Raw genomic sequence first — 21,294 nt, 5'->3', positions numbered from 1 at the left:
AATGCTGTAGTGTGTTAGAGTAGGTAGGTGTGTGTTCAACTCCCGGCCCTTCCAAGTGTGTGTGTGTGTGTGTGTGTGTGTTTCCAGCTACCTGGGGACACAGTAATGCTTTTAGATGCCTCACAACACATACATTCCCTATCGGCATCTTTGCCTTTGCGGATGATAAGTATGCCTCTGGGAGTGCTGTGTTCAGTGGTCTCGGTAGAGCGGTCTGTAAATGTGTCATGCTGTAGTATGATAGGGTAGTTAGGTGTAGGCGCGATTCCCAGGCCTGCCAGGTGTGTGTGTATGTGTGCATGCTCCCGTCTGCCTGGGGACTCAGGTTATGCTTTTAGACACTTTGCAATACAGACGTATCCTGCTGCCGTCTTTGTCTTTGCGGATGTTGACACACACCTAGTAGAATGCCTGTGTGTCTGCTGTGTTTAGTAGTCTCAGTAGCGTGTTCTGTAAATGTGTCATGCTGTAGTGTGATAGGGTAGTCATGTGTAGGTTCGATTACCAGCCCTGCCACATGTGTATGTCTGTATCTCTCTCTCTCTCTCTATATATATATATATATATTTTCTGCCCATAACCCTGCTCTTGCATGGGCAGCTGACTGTTTTATGTATCGCATATTTGCATAGCTTTCACATACCACTGGGGTATGTTACAACTCCCAACATTGTCCATGCAACGTACATGTTACGGGCGGTGTTACACGCCCTTACAGGCATTTGCTGTATATCTTGGCAGACATCTATCCTTGCTGTACTCTCACTGTACTCATTACGCGGAGGCTTCATGTATCATGGCCTAGTTTTGATGTGTGTATGTCTATTTGTGCTGTGTGCATGGCTGTGGGTATGTCCCAGTATCATCATTTGTAAAGGTGACAGCCCTAAAGGTTCTTCATGTAGACTGCTGTGTCATTTGCAATGTCAGCACATACCTGCGGACAGTACTGCACATCCTACTGCAGAGCATGTCATACCTTCTGCGTTATCTTACAGTCGATATTGCTGTTTCCTCACACATGTATCTATTTCTGTTCATACCACTCCACCTCCTAGGGCAAGTTTCTGGACAAGGCCTTATCTGATAGTGGGACACATAGGGGCAGTATTGACATGTTGCTCTTACAAATGTAAATAGTTGGCAAAATAATAGGTTTTGCATTAGTATGGCTTTTCTGTCGGATTTGGTGTCTTACGCACATGTTTGTCATCATTTCATGTCTTCAGTTATCATGGAAGAGCCAGAATGTTACTGTTACATGGAACACACCCAACATATGAGGCAGAACTCTGCACATTCATCATAAATCTGTACAGTTGCGGAGTATGTGTCTGTAACAAACTATCAACTTTCTGACACCAATACACACACTGTTTGGCGACATCACAGGCCACATGCCATTACATTTATATTGCAGGACACACCCACCCAGACAGTTGTATTCCTCACACAGGCCAACAGCTGCTTATCCACACTGATTGGTCTATCATGTGCCATATGTGTGTGCCCGTATTTGCACTTTCCGTCAGTGGCAGAGCTCACGTACGTGTCTGGGGGACTGGACATTGCTACGGTGACACTGCATGACACCCTGAGGGACACATTACGTTTGTGTTTATTAACCTTCCACATTGACATTCACAGGGCATACATTGTCATTCACATTTGTCTGTGTACATGCGTGTGACTTGTACATGTTATCTCATTTGTCCTGATGTCTTTCTTCTCACCTGTCCACCTAGTATCACAGGTTCTGTACATGTATTCTGGACAGGTTACCTTCATACCCCTAACCTGTACACATTATGGGTAAACACCCTGACATTTGACCTTGTTACATTTGTCATAGTGATGTGCCTTTCTGGTACATTGCTGGCAAGGTATTACGGACTGTGCGGTAGATAATAGTGACTGACATTTCCATTACATGATTAGTAACACTCATAACATCCATATTCATGGGTATGCCAGTATTCTCACCACGTTCTGACTTTGTCTGGGGTATATCTAATATAGTCCCTATTTGTATTTCATGTACTATGCCTTAGTGCAGCTGTGTTATTCTGACAGTCTGCCAGGTATGGGTACCATCTTGTTCGTACGCATGTCCATCCATGATTATCACCTACATGACACTGATATAGGGCCCTACATATTGCCAAAATGGTTTCCGCAATATCCAGTGGATGGTTTGCCCCATTATTGGGGATATAGGTGTGTGCTATACCCACATCATTCCCACGGGGTTGGCCTACGAAATCCCTGCCAAACAACACCTAGGCCCATATCTGCATACCCATGATTCCCATACCTGACAACCCTCTACAGTACCCATTACACATTTTTAATGTGTGCGTTACTGAAGTGTGGAGACACTTATATGCACTCCCCACACTCTGGATATCAGTTCGTACGTCATCCATTCTATCGACACATGTGTCATCACCCTTGCACCTGATACTGTTGCATGTACAGCTATTTCGTATTTGCTGTGGTCACTTCTTTTGCGTCAATGTCGGTTGACACTACGTATTCCAATTTCTGGAGTCCTGCAATGGACACCTATTTGCATGTTTAAAGTGTAGAACTTGCTGGACTGTCACTTTCTGGCCAATGTTTTTGAATGCTGCGGTTTATTCACCTTTCCTGCATGTCTGTTTGTCTACCCATATTAGATGTAACGTCGCCTATTTATGTACATATGTCATATCTACGGGACATAAGTCTGCTGTGTATACATATATACATGTGCAATCCTCATTTCATAACTTGCTTTGGTTTACATCTGTGGATTATGTGTATACACATATATCTATATCCATACCATACCTTTCCACTATACAGATTGTCGCTGAGTGTACAGCTGCTTGCCCCTTTATCTTCGCTGTGTTTTACATAAACCTGTGTCTATCTGGCAATGTAGTGGCATTTCATCTGAGACTTACGGTGGGGATTTCTGGCAAGCAGTTCAGGTTACGACTGCATACCCTTCGGAGAATCCATGCTACTGACACACCCGTTATTCTATCCACTTTCTATGTTTGTTCTGGCACATATCTGGGGTTTGTCCCTATATGTACCGGTAGATTGCATGGCTTCATCTGGTTTCATACTTTACGAGGTTAACGGGTTTGAGCCATGTATAACTAACGTGGGGGAAACAGCATTCATTTACTATGCTGTGGCGGATCACACACGTACAGGCGCACTTGCATTTCCTTATTGTAGGTTACGCGCGGGCACGCATACATATCCTTATTGTGGGTTACATATGTTTACTAAGTCTTTGTGCTTACGTGGGCTTTATTACTTGTGACAGTACCAGTACTTATCTGTAATCCCGTTAACGGACGTTTGCAAAACACACGTTCACCTTTACATATTTAACTGTCTGTTCAGCACAGACGCATTCATTACACTTTCACATTATATGTGCTGTAGTCGTTGTTCAACCGGGACTGCATTCACGTTGGCCAGATGCTGTAACCAGTATATGTTTGGTGTTCTGACATATTTATATGCATTCCCATAGTACATAGCTACATTAACATATGCCTCTCGCTTCACTTACGTCACAGGCATCCATTCTCCTGCTGGGAAGAATGCGGTACTACATGTTACACATTCCCTATTCCCTACTGCTCTGGACCCACGCTGCATATTTCATCACTGCAGGGATATTCAGAACCCAAAGGCTTATATTCCTGACACATACAGGTCTTTAACTGTCAGGGTGTTCATGTGGTGATCTGGGTTTAGGCTTGTCCGACTGGTGAACGGAACTTCCCTGACCGTGTTCAAATGTCAGACAAAGCACATGGACAGGGATTGTACATTTTGTACATTTAGTCTGTTTACAGACACAGGTGTTTGGGCACCTGTCCGCAGCTTATGATGTTGGCAATACATAATATGGGTGGGGGTGGTTACGATACATAATCCACGGTGAGTGGTGTTCCCATTCACATTTGACTATTTTCTGTATTCATTCTTATGGGGTTATTATTTTGCACATGACGTAACTATGAATTAACTACGGGTATGCATTAGTACAGTTAACATATGTGACAGTTTGTTACAGTATATTTGTACAGACCTCTGTAATACTGGGGACTACCCCACATCCTTCACAACAATTCCTGCTTATGTACATACTATTATTCAATGAACTTTCAAAGCTTGTGGGAGCAGTAATTACATCTGTCCCTATTTGTCCTCCCATCCTTTTGGGCTTTGTCCAGGTTTTGTTGCTGTAATAGGTTGAGAGGGGGTGTCGGTATGTGATTGAGTTGAATATATACTGCCGATAATTCGGTGGGGTGTAGGGTTAGCACTTGTTCTTCTTTGCGAGGGGAGGTCCCACTTTGGACAGTTGTGTCCTGTGACGACACCTAAGACATGGCAAATGTCCTGTGATTTTAAGACAATAATATATTTCTTATTTTCTGTACTAGTTGCATGATACAGGCATTCTGTATCTGGTACACATAACTATTATTTGGGATAGCAGAAGCTATTCAAATGCTATGGCATGAGCTTTTATCTTGGCATACACGTGTATTTCTGTCCTTTGCACTGGCCGGGGGTATGTTTTATCCTGCAAATTCTCACATTTCTACAAGGGTGCCCCACCTTGGCCATCTGAACAGGTGGCAACCCTAGTGGGGTGACCTGCATGGTGGACAGCTGTTCCATCCTGCATAGTATGAATTGCATGTCTGTGTAGAAACTGAACAGTACCGTGACTACACATACATGTTTTGTCCAGATGTGTACAGTAATGGACACCGTGGTGTGTACACAACTCTGAGGTTTCAACAGGTTACTTATCCCACGCGGGATGTACACACATTTTGCCGTAACATTAACGTGCGGGCATTTGGATTTACGTACCTGTGATGGGATGTTTACATTCGTGGGATACATATTTGCAATCCGGACACTGCTTAGGATGATACTTCCTACTACATATGGGGAATACTTGCTATGAGCAGGTGTACAGATGCGCAAGGCTGGTAGCTGGATTTGGTGGACATTCGGACATGGGTGCGGGTTATGTGCTATACTGGGGTTGTTCCATATTGCATTTGCATGCATGGGTTCTACTTTTGGATATCCCGGTTCTGCATATAGCATCCTATGTGTATGTGACGGGTACGTTCCTGTTCATGTGTGTAGCACATTTTAATATACATATGTTTGTGTGTGTGTTTGGTATACAATTTGGACTGTCAGGTTTCTTTACGGTTGTTATATAGCCACAACTGCCCTGCTGTGTACTATCACTACCACTGTGGAACTGCTGGTGACCATACCCATGGGGCTAGACGTGTGTATTGGCGGCACGCTGACATGATGCGCTTCACTTCCACTGGGTATAACTTCTGACAGTGCAGTAGATTACGGACACACGATTTTAAATATCATTTGTTCCATGGACGGAATATTATCTTATGTTGCATGCATTTCTATTTGGTTCTCCATTTTGTGTGGCCGGGAACTGTCTTGCATACTTTGCATACGTTTCATTATCCACGGACACTGATAGGTGCAATTACTATTGCAGGCAGGCTATAATATTCAGCAGTTTAGGTTGCTCATCACCAGCCGACATTGACATGCCTCCGGTCGCAGCTTAGTCACGCCCCATGCACTCGCGCACGTGTCCTATGCACATGGATGTGGTAGCAGCGCACCTTCATTAATATGCATATGGTGCTACTACACCATTTATATGCCACACGGCTGGCGCAGGCCTTACACTGGCCTTGCACCAAGCTTCATGAATCTGGGGGATTAAATATAAAGCCATAACTGACAGGAATTGCATAAAATTTAATAAAGGAGAAAATAGAAAACATGTCATTCTTAGAATGTCTAAGGGTGGTGAATTTATGGAAGAATTTTAAAAATATGATTTTATAAAGGGTCTTACTGAAGTAGACATAGAAAGTATTGTGTATGGATATTACAAGTGATATAAGTGAGAGAACAGATAATTGGAATCCATTCTTCCAAAACCCCTTTTCCCATTTTGCACATGGGGTCAGGGTGTCACTTCTGCAGTGACAGTCATCTTGAGCCAAGGTTTACACCACCTGGTAGTTAGCCCTGCTACTGTACCTCATTCGCACCACTCACTCATGCACACACTCTCACGTATGGTAAATTTAAAGTGTCCAATCCACTTACTGCATGTCTTTGGAATATGGGAGGAAACCGGAGCACTCGGAGGAAACCCACATGACCACAGGGAGGGCATGCAGACTCTGCACAGAAGGCACCCCAGCCGAGAATTGAACTGGAGAAGCTCTTGCTGAGAGGCGACAACACTAACTATTGCACTACTGCTGCAAGAAATATTGTTTAATGAAATATAGGATGAAGCTGATATTATTAGAAATATAAGACTCTGGGTGTGGCAAAAAGGATGGGGATAGTAAAGAATTTAAACCAATTATTTAAAAAAGAAAAAAAAAGTTTGTTTTTACTTCTTTGTAAAGTATAGGTTGTTGTCATTTCTGTCTTTAAAATGTAAATGAACTATAAGATAAGCAATCTTTTTATTCTAATAAATATGGAATTTGGGTTCTATTTTAATTTAGTTTATGGATTATATGTGTTTTTGTAAAGAACCACTACTCGTTTCGATAAGAGCCAAGGGATCTTTTACATCCACTTAAACTACTATAAACTCTGGCAGATGGGAACATGGTTTAACATCTCTTCTGAAGGACGCCACAGTCAGAAGTGCAGTATGCACCATATTCTGCACTGCAGAGTCAGTACTGGAAAATGAATACAAACTATCTCATGTGGGAACAGAAACCACAGTCTTCTGTACCAAAGGCAAAAGTGCCTACACTTTGAACTGCTGAGACTGTGGTATGTCTATACCTATAATATCTGTGTATTTTTAGCAGTGTCTATATCAGTACACACACACACACACAAACACACACACACGCACACACACACACACACACACACACACACACACACACACACACACACACACACACACACACACACACACTTGCACAATCCATTTATTAGCTGCCTCTTAAATGTGTTAACCTGCCTTCCTCCTTCACAATTTCTTGTAAATTAAATCATGGCACTACAAAGGATAGAACAGTCACTCCTATCATGGAGAAAATCTAGAAAGGCTGAAGGAATATAACAAACTACTAAAACATTTGCTTGTTTTACTTTAATTATTTGACTTTGTCTACTGGGAAAGTCCAACTGGGTAATATCCATTGTCAGCAGAGGCCCGGGGAAAAAGCTCCATATGCTTACAATGCATTATACCAAGTTCAAGTTAAACACAGAGTAGTTTATACATTCTTAGATTTTACAGAGGTAGAAGTTACTAAACAGAATGCCCATGTGCAACTTAGTAGATTGTAAAGGCAGCAGTTATGTATAAAAATTGTTTTGTCATTTCAGTGAGAGGTTGTGAGTATTTCATTTACGGAGAGTATTAGGAGAATATTGTATGGTGAGCACAAAGTCTTAACCTGGTGATGAGCATATGCAGGACCAGGACTGTTAATATGTTGTTTAAGCTGTGATTTAAAACTATTGAGTTTGTCTGTGAGTTTTATTTGTGTGGGGAAACTCTTCCAGAGTTTAGCAATTATGTATTTTGAGTAGACCGAGTCTCCTGCAACATTATTTGACTTATTTGTGAGTAGTAAGAATTTGTTACTAAAGCGGAGTTCCCTTGCTGGACAGTAGGGCAGTAATAAGTTTTGTAGAGCAGGGCATTTTTCTGGATGATGAATGAGTTTGTGAGCTGTAGTTAGTAGTTAGTTGTGACTATATTAGTTAGTTGTGCAGTTCAAATTCATGAGGAAGACTGTTGGCAAATTTAGCTATTTTTTGTAGCAGGATGTGAGTTTCTTTCTTTGAGCAATGTTTAAGTTTGTTAGGATAGGAGCAGCATTTAAGAGAGTTGTCAATAAGAAGGTGGTGTCTCAAGTTTTTCCTGCAATATCTGTAAGGAATCCATTGATCCTATAAAGGGAGCCTTGTTTCTGGTATGTAGATTTGGCATCTATTATAATGTCCAGAAGTTTACTGCGAGTTACAGTTTCAATGACTGTATTATTTGCTGACTTTGTTGTAAAAATTCCTTTTGATTTTGGCAAATTTTTGAGGTAAAAAAAGCATTAACTTAGTTTTCTTTAATACTAGTTCCAGTCAGATTCACAGGTCAGAAGCCTAGCCATGTCAAACGTTGTGCCAGATTCACAGGTCAAATGCTTAGCCATGTCCAACGTTGTGTCAGATTCACAGGTCAGATGTGTAGCCATGTCCAACGTTGTGTCAGATTCACAGGTCAGATGCCTAGCTATGTCCAACATTGTGTTAGATTCACAGGTCAGATGCCTAGCCATGTCCATTGTTGTGCCAGATTCACAGGTCTGATGCCTAGCCATGTCTCCCATTGTGTCAGTTTCATAGGTCCGATGCCTAGCCATGTCCATCATTGTGTCAGATTCACAGAGCAGATGTCTAGCCATGTCCAATGTTGTTTCAGATTCACAGGTCCAATGCCTAGCCATGTCCAATGCTGTGTCAGGTTCATAGGTCCGATGCCTAGCCATGCCTAACGTTGTGTCAGATTCACAGGTCAGATGAATAGCCATGTCTAACATTGTGTCAGATTCATAGGTCAGCTGCCTAGCCATGTCCAGCATTGTACTCAGTGTCCCTGCAGTACTGCAAGAGCAGGATATTAATGCAAGACTAGCAAATCAGCAAACCAAGCAAAGGGAAACAATGCTAAAAAAGAAATTGGGATTTAAAGTATCCACTAGGAATTATACAGAACAAGTTTATTTTGAGAAAAAATCTGGTATTTTCTAGGACACTTATGAAAAGTTGAAAGGTATGGCCAGAGGATTGGCGAACACCATCTGTAACTCTTATGACACTGATGGCTAAGTTATAGCAAGTGATTGAGGCAGGTAAACCGTCACAACTAAATACCTCCTACACCCTCCCCATGAGTCAGTGCCAGTTATCTTGCCACCTCAGCCAAAGGGCAGATGTCAGCTAGGGCTGACAAACCTGTAGCTAACTGATTTTTTGACTCTATAAATCTAAACTTTCTTTTGTTTTATTTATTTATTTATTTATTTTTGCGAATTTCTTCACCCGGGTTGTGCCTGCAAATGGTCTATTGCAATCCATGTACTATCCCAGTAAACAAACTAAATAAATAAATAAATGATCTGTAGGGGGGAGATACAACAAGAATAGCAATATTATTGAAGGTATATTAGAAACAGCACTATGTAATACATTGCAAGACAGTAGATAAGTTGCAAACTAACCAAGTTTTGCTATAAGTCCAAGCTGCCTCCTGAAGTGGTTAGTATGATTGTACTCATCCTCTGCCCATGCTAAAAGACACATGAGACAAAACATCCTTCATATACAGGTGCAGTGAATATACAGATGTTAGTGCAAAACTACACTCCCACCTCTATATGTATGATAGCAACTGCCTGGAAACATGCAGACAGCTTCATGAGATACAGCTTCACACGTATATGCAATACAGCAAAAATAAAGAAATGCGCTCACAACTTTACAATTAAGCTTCTGCATCACACGTATATGCAAGATAACAGAATAATTGAAATGTGCCTATGGCTTCATAACTTAGGTGCAACCCCATATAAGCAAGATAGAAAAAGCATTCAAATGCACCTACATGTCCAAAACTAATCTATAGATCCCACATGTACACAGAAGGTATCAGAGGTATGTCCTTGTGCCCACATGTCAACAGTTGAACAGTGATGTAGTACTCCACAATATGCAATAGTAACATGACATACAGAAAATACATGTACAGCCCAGACAGACCTTCACAATAACCACACTGCTGTGTCCTGGTATTTGTCAGAGGAAATAAGGTTTTATCAGGAATATACCTCTGAATGATGAATAAAAAAAAATAAAATAACATTTTAAAAGCTAAATTAAGATGGATTAAATGATAAGTACTTACTCTACCTTTCTGGCAATTGCCACTTTAAATTACTGGAAATCTACAGCGAAGCAGTGTCAGTGCCTGCATCGCTTGTTAGTCCAGAGGCTGCAGGGGATCTCACTAAGAAGCTCAGCGAGGCCAGATCACACATCTATCTTATCAAATGGACCAGCAAGTACTCCTTCAACTGGCATAGCAGAAGATAGACTGTATTCTCACTTTTTTTACCACCAGGCAGACAGTCTCTGAGTGGTAGTAAAGTTGGTTGCCATCGCCACAAATGTCCTGTAGAACAAGATGCTGGCCTATGAGCCACACTAAAATGTTGATCTAGGAATTGCTGCTGTGAACCTGACAATTGTACATGTGCAGATAACATGCCAGTAATCAAAGTGCATTAGTGACATGCTGTCAGATTCAGCTGTGTAATGTCACCTTTCTTTTTCACCAAAACATAGCAATTAATAGACATACAAGAAGTGCAGCCTCATTTTAATACTTAACGCTCAAAGTGTTATTTTATGGTTTTACTTGGAGTTTTAGGGGGTGCTGTGTTGAAAGGAAATGAGTTGTAAATGGTTAGGGGATATGTCAACCTGAAAGCATGAGCAATTGCCTTATTTGCAGAGTTAATATTTAAACTGGGCTGAATTTGGTGTAGGAAGGGACACACTTACATTAAAGAGGGATAGTGCTCCTGAGGTCTGGGTCTAAAATTCAGAAATCATTGGTATCATACCTGGATCAGTCAACACCAATCCTTGAGTGACCATGTTCTATGTCTGTAATGTAGTTGTGCAGTTTGACTTGCAAGCAACAAATACCACTGCATATGTTTTCCACAGGTATGTCTGGTCTGAAGGCACACAGGAATGGCAGTAAAGGTCTGTGTCTGTTCTTTATCTACACACTCTGTACCACTATTCACATGCACAGTAGTATAACATTTGTATTACAGCAGACAGTAGTCTACAACAAGCCATCACAGTCATCCCCAGGTAATTAGCATACACTGCCACTCCTCTTCCAGCCATGGTCCAGCAGCTCCATCTTGTACAAGTCATAGGAGGATATTGCCTGTGACACAGAATACCACTTCCCTGAAGATCCCTCTCTATGTTTCGGGTGACATGTTTCCTTAGGCAGGATGTAATGTCAGACATGTTTCATGTCTCTTGGTACCTGTGCAGATGATAACTGTGACCACACTTCTCACCTCGCAGTGCATGAAATCTGAAAAAAGCCATAATTAATAGGGAGACAAAGACCGACAGTGAGGTTGGTTTGTGTCTTTCGGCTTTTCCTGGTTAGGGGTCACCACAGCGGAACTCTGGTCTGCTAATGATTGGTAGTGGATTTTTACGTAATGGGTTACCAGCCCTGATGCACAACCTTCAACGAAGGCACGCCCCATTCACGTATGCCTCTACACAGAAAATGCTCTAGCTGAGAATCGAACTGAACAACGTCTTGCTATGAGGCGACAACGCTACCGCAGCACCACCACCGCAGTAAAGACCGACAGTCAGGTATGGAGTTTAATTATTTCTCCTGTAAACTTAGAGAGTTGCTAGAATAACAGCTTTTAATTTGCATGCATCTACTGAAGGGTATGAAGTCTGAAACTCAAATGTCAGTCATTATTTACAAATTGCAGTTCTCAGAGATTTGTGAGAAAAAAACACAAATTTTATGAAGAACAGAAGAAAAATGTGATGCTAAAATCTGGACAATCTTTGAAAATCTAGACAGTTGAAAAGTATGACGGTGACACCTTGAAATACCTTTTTAATATGCAATAATATATCACACACTTAGTACAACAGCATGTGCAGAAACATCCATTTTGGACTTTTTCCCTAAAAAGAGAAGATCTACCTGCTAATAGGTACTGCGGGAGATCATGGTATGTGGAAAGCTGGCCTATCAAGAGAACCTGTGGAAGATATCAGAAAATGTCAACAATGGAATTAAGGACTAAAAATAAACAAAATAATAAATAAAACAATTTCCATACTCTGTAAACTAAAGACATTTTTTCTCAAATGTTTTTCGACATTTGAGCACCCCAGTTATCAAAGGCTACAATGCCTTTCATACATTTTAGTCCTCTTCAGCTCAGGATAAAACTGTTAGACTGACTCAACAGCATGACTCACTTGAGCTGCTCAATACCCAACTAACCCATAGGTGCTACCCCCTATAATATCCTTCCTAGCTACAGATCCTCTAACATGAGTCTGGAAACCATACATCCTACATAAACCTGCTAGAATCTCTTAACATTCAGCCAAGTGCAATACTTATGAGTGACTTCAACTATCCCTCCATAAACTTGGAGACTTATATGACGCATAATTCACTTGCTCAGAGGTTTTTGGACTTTGTCGGCACAAACACCCAGGACTAACTAGTTTGCTCCCAGTAGAGATACAGACATTTTAGATGCGATACTCATGAACATGGGGGGATGCTGCTTCCTCCCATGCATTAACTCCTCTCTGGTTAGGTCTGACCACAAAATCTCCTTTAGTATTAAAACTAACATAGAACCCCCATCAAACTCTAAACATGTTAAGAGCTTTGCAGAGGTCAATTACCTCCAACTAGGTGACAGCTTATTAAACTTTCAAGTCCCTCTGAACTCGAATGACACTGAGGCATACTCTGTGTTGTACAAAAAAAGCACCATGCAACCACATTCTTAGCTGCATACAGGAGGCAGTACCTGTCTGAGTCAAACCTATGATTACTGGCAAAAATAACCCAGCCTTGTGGACCCCTAGCATAGCTAGGCTATTCAAAAAAGGCAAAAAAAATCCTCTCCAAAGCCAAGCAGGAACAGACAAAACAGTGCTAAAATACATTCACCAGCCTAAACAAACAAAATGGAGAACTGGCCAAATCTGCCAAACAAACTACTAGGCAAAGATAGCAGACCAGGTGAAAGATTACTATAAGGCTTTTTTTTAATTATGTTCATAATCTCAGGGAAAATGTTCAGCAATGTGCCAAGTTAATCATTAATGGCAACACTTACACCCAGCCTGAAACTATAGCAAACCAATTGGATGAAAATTTCAGTTTAAACTTCTCTCTCTCCATCAATTCCTACCTCATCCAAAGAAATAACTGCAACCATCCCCCTACCAGTCATTATGAGGGAACAGTTCCTTAATGTACTCACTAAAGCCAAAACACAATCTCCATAGGTCCCAACAACATTTTAGGATGCTTCTTAAATAGCATAACACAGAATTCATGAGTGCCACTAGAAATCCTCTTTAACCTCAGCTTTCAGATAGGCTTTGTCACAAGAATGGAGGACTGCAACAGTTGTCACTCTGCACAAGGAAGTCCCATCAACTGACCCAGGGAACTACAGATGCATAAGTTTGTCATGTGTTATCTGCAAGGCCATGGAGAGAATTATCATGGACCTGATCAATAACAGTGTAGGAAATCTCCAAACACTGGACCAGACCCATTTTGGTTTTCTCAAAGGGAGGTCTTACCTGCTCAATCTGGAGAACTTCTTCAAGAAAGTCATCAGTGCCATGGATGAGTGTAAAACGGTACACACCACTTATCTGTACCTGGCCAACGCTTTTGACATGATCCCCCACTTGAGGATCTTAGACAAACTTGCTAAGTTAGTCATAACCCCCTACATCATTAGAGAGAAACAAATGGGTTCATTGACAGGGCACACATTGCCCAGATAACTGAATCCACTTCCAATAAGAAACCTGTTACTAGAAGAGCTCAGTGCTGGGACCCCTCCTGTTTGGTATATACTTCTCTGAAGTGAAGTCCAATGCTGGGGGCCTCAGGCTCACCAATGTACCAACATCACAAAAATCATTCTTAGGACTTCCTGGGGCATGGCAGCAATGTTTTAACTCTGAAATTCCCATAGATTTGAAAAGCATCCTCAGGTAAGGTTATAGGTCATTATTATAGATAAACTGTACATTTTTTCTACATCCTTTTTTCCTCCATGCCTGCTGAACATCAGTCCTCCTTGTACTAAGTACAGAAGCCATTCATTTCAATACCACCTGGGAATCCCCGATACACGGGAGAGCATCTTGGACCATCATACATAAGGCCATTAAGGTGGTTTGTGTCTCAATGGTGTTCTGGCAGTAAGACTACTTCTATATGTAGCCTAACCCCCCCCCTTTTTTAGTGGATAACATGAGCACCAAATTGCCCCAGGACCTCCTGTGTGAACCCACTGCATGTATGTGCTTCCATATAGTCATCAGCTTGGGACAGGCAAGCCCATGTCTCTCTTCATTGTTTTTCATTACCATACAAACCTGGGAATGACCCCCTTCCCTTTTCTGGATATAAGCCCTGGATATTAACCTCTCACTCCCATCCTCACAAAAAGGCTCTTACAGAGCTTGAGGCATTATTCAGGCTTGAGTTGTCTAGGCCATAATAAGGGCTTTATTTCTCTGTACCATAGAGCTGATAAGTCTTACCCTTTTTGAAGCACTCCTCAAACTGCTCAGTCTGTGGTGTTATGTAGAGCACATTTATGACATGTATGTTAAATGGTAACTTTCCAACCTTATTTTTTCTGCATTTACATACTCTGGTTGTAGGAAAATTGGTAATGATGAGTATGAACATTATGGGCTTAAATGATTTGCTATAATATTAAGAGGTTCATATAGTTAACACGACTGCTTTTTAGGGAAGTGATAGATCTGAGCACTGTTTAAACATTACTGATCATCATTATGTTGCATTTTATTATTGTTATTATTATTATTATTATTATTATTATTATTATTATTATTATTATTATTATTGTTGCTGTTGCAATGCATTGTGTATGATGGTTAATCTCAGATATTAGAACATGTGACTTTACTGTATGTTTCTTTATTTTTTTAAATATTTTTATTAAATTTTAAGCAAACATAAAACAAAATATAACATTTAACAAAACATAATCTAATAACTGTATCCAAGGTCCATAACAAAACCATTAATACTTTTCTAATGAATCATTAATTTTTTAGTCAAGATAAATATACTGATGTGTGACATTTGATGTTCTCACACAGTTTGTAACTTTTTGTTACATACACTCTTTGCTAAACAAACAAATTCAGTAAAACAGAGGATATTTTTACTTTTTTAATTCTCTGTAATAATTATCCTGGCAATAGTTGTGCAGATTTCTGATGCCAGAAAATGCATGAAAACCCTGTTATACACATTGAGTTGTTATAGACCCTCACTCTGCCATCTAGACAGCATCCTCTACAGAACTGCACCAAATAATCCTTGTAGTTTTGAAAGCTGCAATGTATTTCACTCTTCCACATGTACAAAATAGAAGGGATGACAGAGTGAAGTATTAAACAGCTTTTAAAGCTATTGCTGGATGACAGGTGACCTCACTTCTGGCTACTGTTCTGAGTGGCAGCAGTAACTGTGTCACATTTTCTAAAGTTGAAAAATATTGAATGCTTATGAACTTTTTTCTTTTTAACTTAACTACTTTGGGACAGCTAAAGCTCCCTGTATTATAAAGAGTTATGATTTGGTTTCTCCAATCAGAATTAATATACTGTGCTCTCAGAATGGATGTCAAGACTTACCTATTTTACAATTGTCTTGACATTAATTTATTAAGAGCTGTTACTATTGGTATTATTATTATTATTATTATTATTATTATTATTATTATTATTATTATTACTAGTATCATCACCGCAGTCTAGTACAGTTTATTCAAGCATTTCTGTCAGAGGCCTTTACTGTTAAGTGACAATGTCTAGTCATACTAATCTGGTACTCATCTGTAATGAACAAAAATGAATAAAAATATTGTTGTGTGTAAAATAATAAAGGTTGCACAACACATATTTTTTTCATTTTTCTAATAAACAAGCAACATTTTGTTAATCTGCAAGAAAAGATAGTTTTTTTATACTTCATGGCAAGCAAATGTAAAGAACATAAAAGATAAAAGATTATAATAGGTTACTGAGATTCTAGCACCTAGATGAGTGAGTTTTTTATGCTTAACCCATGTAACTCTTCTGTATGTTAAAAAGAAATGCTGAAAACTCAACATTTTCTATACTAAAATATAGTAAATAAAAGTAACAAAAAAGCAGATGACATAGTGATGTCAAGGTCAAAGTTTTTCATCTGCTTAAAAGGATAGCTGTTTCATTCATATTGGTCATTCATTATTTTTAATTTACAAATAAAACTAGAAAGAAAGCTGCATATTTTAAATTGAAACTGTCTTTATACAGTGCATTCTTTCAGCATTAAAATTAAAACAGTGCCCCTTAAAAGATAAAACAAGATGAATAAATATAATATGTTACAGAGTGGGCACACATGGCTAATTTATGTCTTTTAGGGTACAATACTTAATAACCTCACTTATGACTTTTCAGGTATATCTGTTCTTTAGTTGGTGTCTATCCAACTGTCTGTAGCTATGTGTGTCTATGGGTTTATGAGTACTTGGTGTTTATATGTGAATGTGTGCATGCCTGCACATGTATACATGTATGTGCCTGTTGTATGTGTGCGCGCGTGTGTGTGTGTGTGTGTGTGTGTGTGTGTGTGTGTGTGTGTGTGTGTGTGTGTGTGTGTGTGTGTGTGTGTGCATGTGTGCGGCATGTGTGTGTGTGTGTGTGTGTGTGTGTGTGTGTGTGTGTGTGTGTGTGTGTGTGTGAGTGCACGCGCGCATTTGTGTGTATGTATATGCATTCTTATTTTACTTATTCTGTATTATTTACTTAAGTTGTACTCTATGACATCTTACATGCACAATGCACATACTTTGAGCAATTTTCATTTTATTTTGAGAACCAGCAAGAAAACATTTTCTTATACGTTAATAATATACCTACCTGCATTTCTCAGCTTTTTGTTTTGTAAAACCGACACAATCAGCAGTACATTTCCAAGGATATCCATAACTGTTATAAAGATCATTAAACTAGCCAGCATAACAGTCTCATTTTGTGGACGTTTATAAGCCGGAAAGTTATTGTAGTCAGTGTCCAGCAGCAAACATCCAATGCAAGTGTTGGTAACTTGTGATGACTTCAAGTACCACATACTAATCTTAACAAAAGTCTTGTGTTAATGTGCTGCAATACTATAAGGGGAAATTAAAATAATTTATTGTCAATAATCATTTCTTATCATTATTCTTGTAATATTTGTTTTAGTATTCATTAGTAAATATTGGTGATTTTACACAACAGAACAATAACAAAGCCACATTTGCACTGCCATAATAGGAAGCTACTGGTATATTGTAGGGATATGCATAAACACTATACTAAATAATGACTACGGTCCTAAAAAAAATGATTGTTATTCCAGATTTTGTAGACAATTATGGCAAACTAGGTACCATAGATGTATTCAATGAATGCCATTTTTTTCTAACAAATGTTTTTATTTTAATAAGAACAATAAAACATTATATTTAGAATCATATCTAAAAAACTATAATGAATGCCAATTTTTTTGACATTCCAAAGCAATAACCTGCTTTCAGGTCTCTAATCAAGCCTCGCATATTACTCTAAGAAATATGAGTATGTTTGCTTAGGCTCAGCTTTGGCATCTGCATAGTTCTTCGTTGTCAGCATGTATTTAATAGCACATTGGTACAGCTCAGGTAACATTGTTTTCCCTAATGAGAACATGATGAAAGATATTTTTGAAATGCATATAATCCCAGGTTACAGTTATGTAAGTCAAAACTTTGGAATGTCAGATGAATCAACCTGACTGTATTTAGCAAAAAGAAGAAATATATATAAATGTGGACTTTATAGATATTTCAAAAGTGTTACAGTTCTGATCCTTGCTCTTCTACCTGTAGCTAAGACTACAATATATTTGAAGACCTTAAGTTATGTATATCAAATGTGCTCAAGAAAATCACAATTAAAAGTTCTGAAATGTTTTTCTCCACTAGAAGTTCTTTTGGGTTACCGGGTGCTCTATGTATCACTCAAGAGTTACATACATGTTCTATTTCATCCCCTTACTCCAGACTATTGACTTTCTGGAATGTGATCACAAGAAAACTCCAAATGCAAATTTTACTTCTGAGATGGCTATCCAAAGTCCATCTATTCCAAAATTTCTCATCTACCCACTCAACATCAGTAAAAAACATGTATTAAAAGGGCAGTCCAAGACAAAAAGCACTACCTCCATGGGTTAGGATTATGTAACAGTACTAAACATGCCCTGGTAAAGGAACTCCATAAACTGTTTAACCTGAGCCTGACTGCGAGCTTTGTCCATGAAGTATGGTACACAGCAGTGGTGAGGTCAAGAACGCTATGTCTATTGGTCCAGATAACATACTAATATTCCTACTGGCCAGCCTGAAGCAAGAATTGTCAGATCCCTTACAGAAAATAATCAACATTAACTTTAAAACAGGCTTTATGCCAGACTAATGGAGAACAGCAATAGTCATTTCTTTGCACAAAAGTGTAGCTACAACAGACCTGTGAAATTACAGACTCACAAGTCTGACCAGCCTCATCTGCAAGACTATGGAAAGGATCAATATAGAACAAATAAAAAGGGACATAGGGAACCTACAGGCTCTTGACCCAAATCAGTTCAAATTTGTCAATGACAGTTCCTGCCTACTTAATCTGGTTGACTTCTTTCTAAATGGCAGTGAGGCAATGGACAAGGGGAAAGCTGCACAGACTTTCTATGTGGACCTTGCAAAGGCATTTGATACCATCCCACATTCAGGCATCAGTAACTAGCTTTCCCAACAAAATGGTAACCTCTATGAAAATTACTGGATAGCAAACTGGCTCACAAATAGAACACAGCAAGTAAACATGTGTGGTTCTACCTCTTCCAAAAGAACTGCCACTAGTGAAGTTCCCCAGGGTTCTGTTTAAAATTTACTTCTCAACAATCAAAGCTAATGTTAAGGGATAATTGCTGACCAATCTGCATTTGACTACAAATGTAGTGCCATGATAAACTCACCAGTGGATACCATGATACCAAAAAAGGGAATATCTCAAGCTAATAAATGGTGCCAAACCATGGACTGAAAATAAATGACAAGAAATGAATACATGTATTCTTTGGCAAGCATGGTTTCTTTTGTAACTACTATACTGACAACAGCCCCTCCCCTGAAAACTCATCCCAAAGTTAGATATCTGGGAACCTATGCTGCCAGTGACCTGTCCTTTGAGCACCATGTATGCAGTAAGGCCGTCCTTCTTCCTTGCATAGCTTATATTGAAGGGTAAGGAGTCAAGATGAAGAGACATTTTGTCCATCTGCATTCAGCACTCTTTAGGCTGATCATTAAGTATAATGCGCCTTTCTGTATGTACCTGTCCAAACACTTGCCACTGCTGGAATGACAACAATGCTTCTTCAATAAAGCAAAACAAAAATGTGCTTATATCATATGAACTATGCAGACCATCTCAAAGCTTTGCCTCTTTCTTGGTATCATACAAGTTCCTGGGAGGTGACCTCTGCTTCACTTATAGTCCCTCAGCAGACCCTATGAAGTCAGACCTATTAAACATTCAGAAGTTAAATGGTATCAGAAACACTTCAATTTCTTTTCTAAGATTAACAGAACATGCTGGAAAGACACATATGTAACTCAGTGAATACCATCTCTATGGAACTGACTTCCCCGTCACATAAAACAGAGTACTTCTCTTACTCTTTTCATAAAACAGAGTACTTCTCTCACTCTTTTCATAAAACAGAGTACTTCTCTCACGCTTTTCATAAAACAGAGTACTTCTCTCACTCTTTTCATAAAACAGAGTACTTCTCTCACTCTTTTCATAAAACAGAATACTTCTCTCACTCTTTTCATAAAACAGAGTACTTCTCTTACTCTTTTCATAAAACAGAGTACTTGTCTTACTCTTTTCATAAAACAGAGTACTTCTCTTACTCTTTTCATAAAACAGAGTATTTGTCTTACTCTTTTCATAAAACAGAGCACTTCTCTTACTCTTTTCATAAAACAGAGTACTTCTCTTGCTCTTTTCATAAAACAGAGTACTTGTCTTACTCTTCATAAAACAGAGTACTTCTCTTACTCTTTTCATAAAACAGAGTACTTGTCTTACTCTTTTCATAAAACAGAGTACTTCTCTTACTTTTTTCATAAAACAGTACTTCTCTTACTCTTTTCATAAAACAGAGTACTTCTCTTACTCTTTTCATAAAACAGAGCACTTCTCTTACTCTTTTCATAAAACAGAGTACTTCTCTTACTCTTTTCAGATGTAACTAGGACATATGGATGGATAACTGCAAATTCTGTCCTGATTTAGCACCAAAGAGCTGCATGGATAAGCAAAACCAGTACGTGCCCAACATATACTTGTGTGGCCCATCTTTGGAGATTTATTTTGCAAAAATATAAGAGCTTATAATTACAGTGAGAATGCAGGGCTAGGCTTCTTCTTTTTTTTTAAATGTTTTTATTAATTTTTCATCATCACTACAAAATTTGTAATCAGAAATGTACATACATATTTAAAAGTAAGGGAAAAAAACAATCCAATCTTATATATTCAGAAACAAAGAAAATAACTATTTACAAGAATGTCTATCAGCCTTCCTGCCATTCCTGTTGTTGCATGTATATTCAATTCCAGAATGCTACCCTTAAACTTAACTGGACTTCACTAAACACTAGATTAGGCAGTTGTTTTTTTTTTTTTAATTCTTCCTTTCTCATGATGCTTGACTCCCATGCAACACTGAAACACAAACATGGCAAATCTAACCGAGCTTATTGGCTCATCATTGAATTATAAAATCTCATCTGGCAACAAGATAAAGCCTGAAAATGCCACTGCAATAACAATACCTTAATTACTTACTTAACAATTTGGCAAATAAAAACTTCCTCAAAACTATGCTCAAACTGACAAAATGACCTGTTTCTCACAACTCCAACAAAGCAATCTCTCACATTTCAAAACTTACAGGGCAACTATCAAAAAGTTACTAAACCCAACCAAGTGTACTTCCCAAATGATATAAACATTAATATTGCATAATCATTCAATTCGCATTTCTTAAAAGTTGCAGCCTTGCTTCTTCAAAACAAGCCAAATCATCCCATTAATATATACCAACTTATAATCACATCTTCTCAGATGCTCTCACTGCAGCCTATCCTCACCAAAATAATCTAAAGACGTCTGTCCAAGCTGAAACCTGCAAACTTGGTAGCTGATTAA

At 39.0% G+C, this 21,294-nt stretch overlaps 1 protein-coding gene across 1 annotated transcript in view; it reads right to left on the bottom strand.

Annotated features, from left to right (window-relative positions):
* Positions 1-17,125, bottom strand: part of LOC122808301 (melatonin receptor type 1C-like) — a 68,490-nt gene extending 51,365 nt beyond the window's left edge. Inside the window, exon 1 of the mRNA XM_044079267.1 lies at positions 16,915-17,125. Within this exon, the coding sequence (XP_043935202.1) occupies positions 16,915-17,125 (211 nt within the window). The remainder of the gene's footprint in view (positions 1-16,914) is intronic.
* Positions 17,126-21,294: the final 4,169 nt, after the last annotated feature.

Source organism: Protopterus annectens, chromosome 8.part0 (genome assembly GCF_019279795.1).
Source record: "Protopterus annectens isolate FY-2018-M chromosome 8.part0, PAN1.0, whole genome shotgun sequence".
Lineage (NCBI taxonomy): Eukaryota > Metazoa > Chordata > Ceratodontiformes > Protopteridae > Protopterus > Protopterus annectens.
Note: the sequence above shows the minus strand (reverse complement) of the source record. Positions and strands in the feature narration are given on the sequence as shown.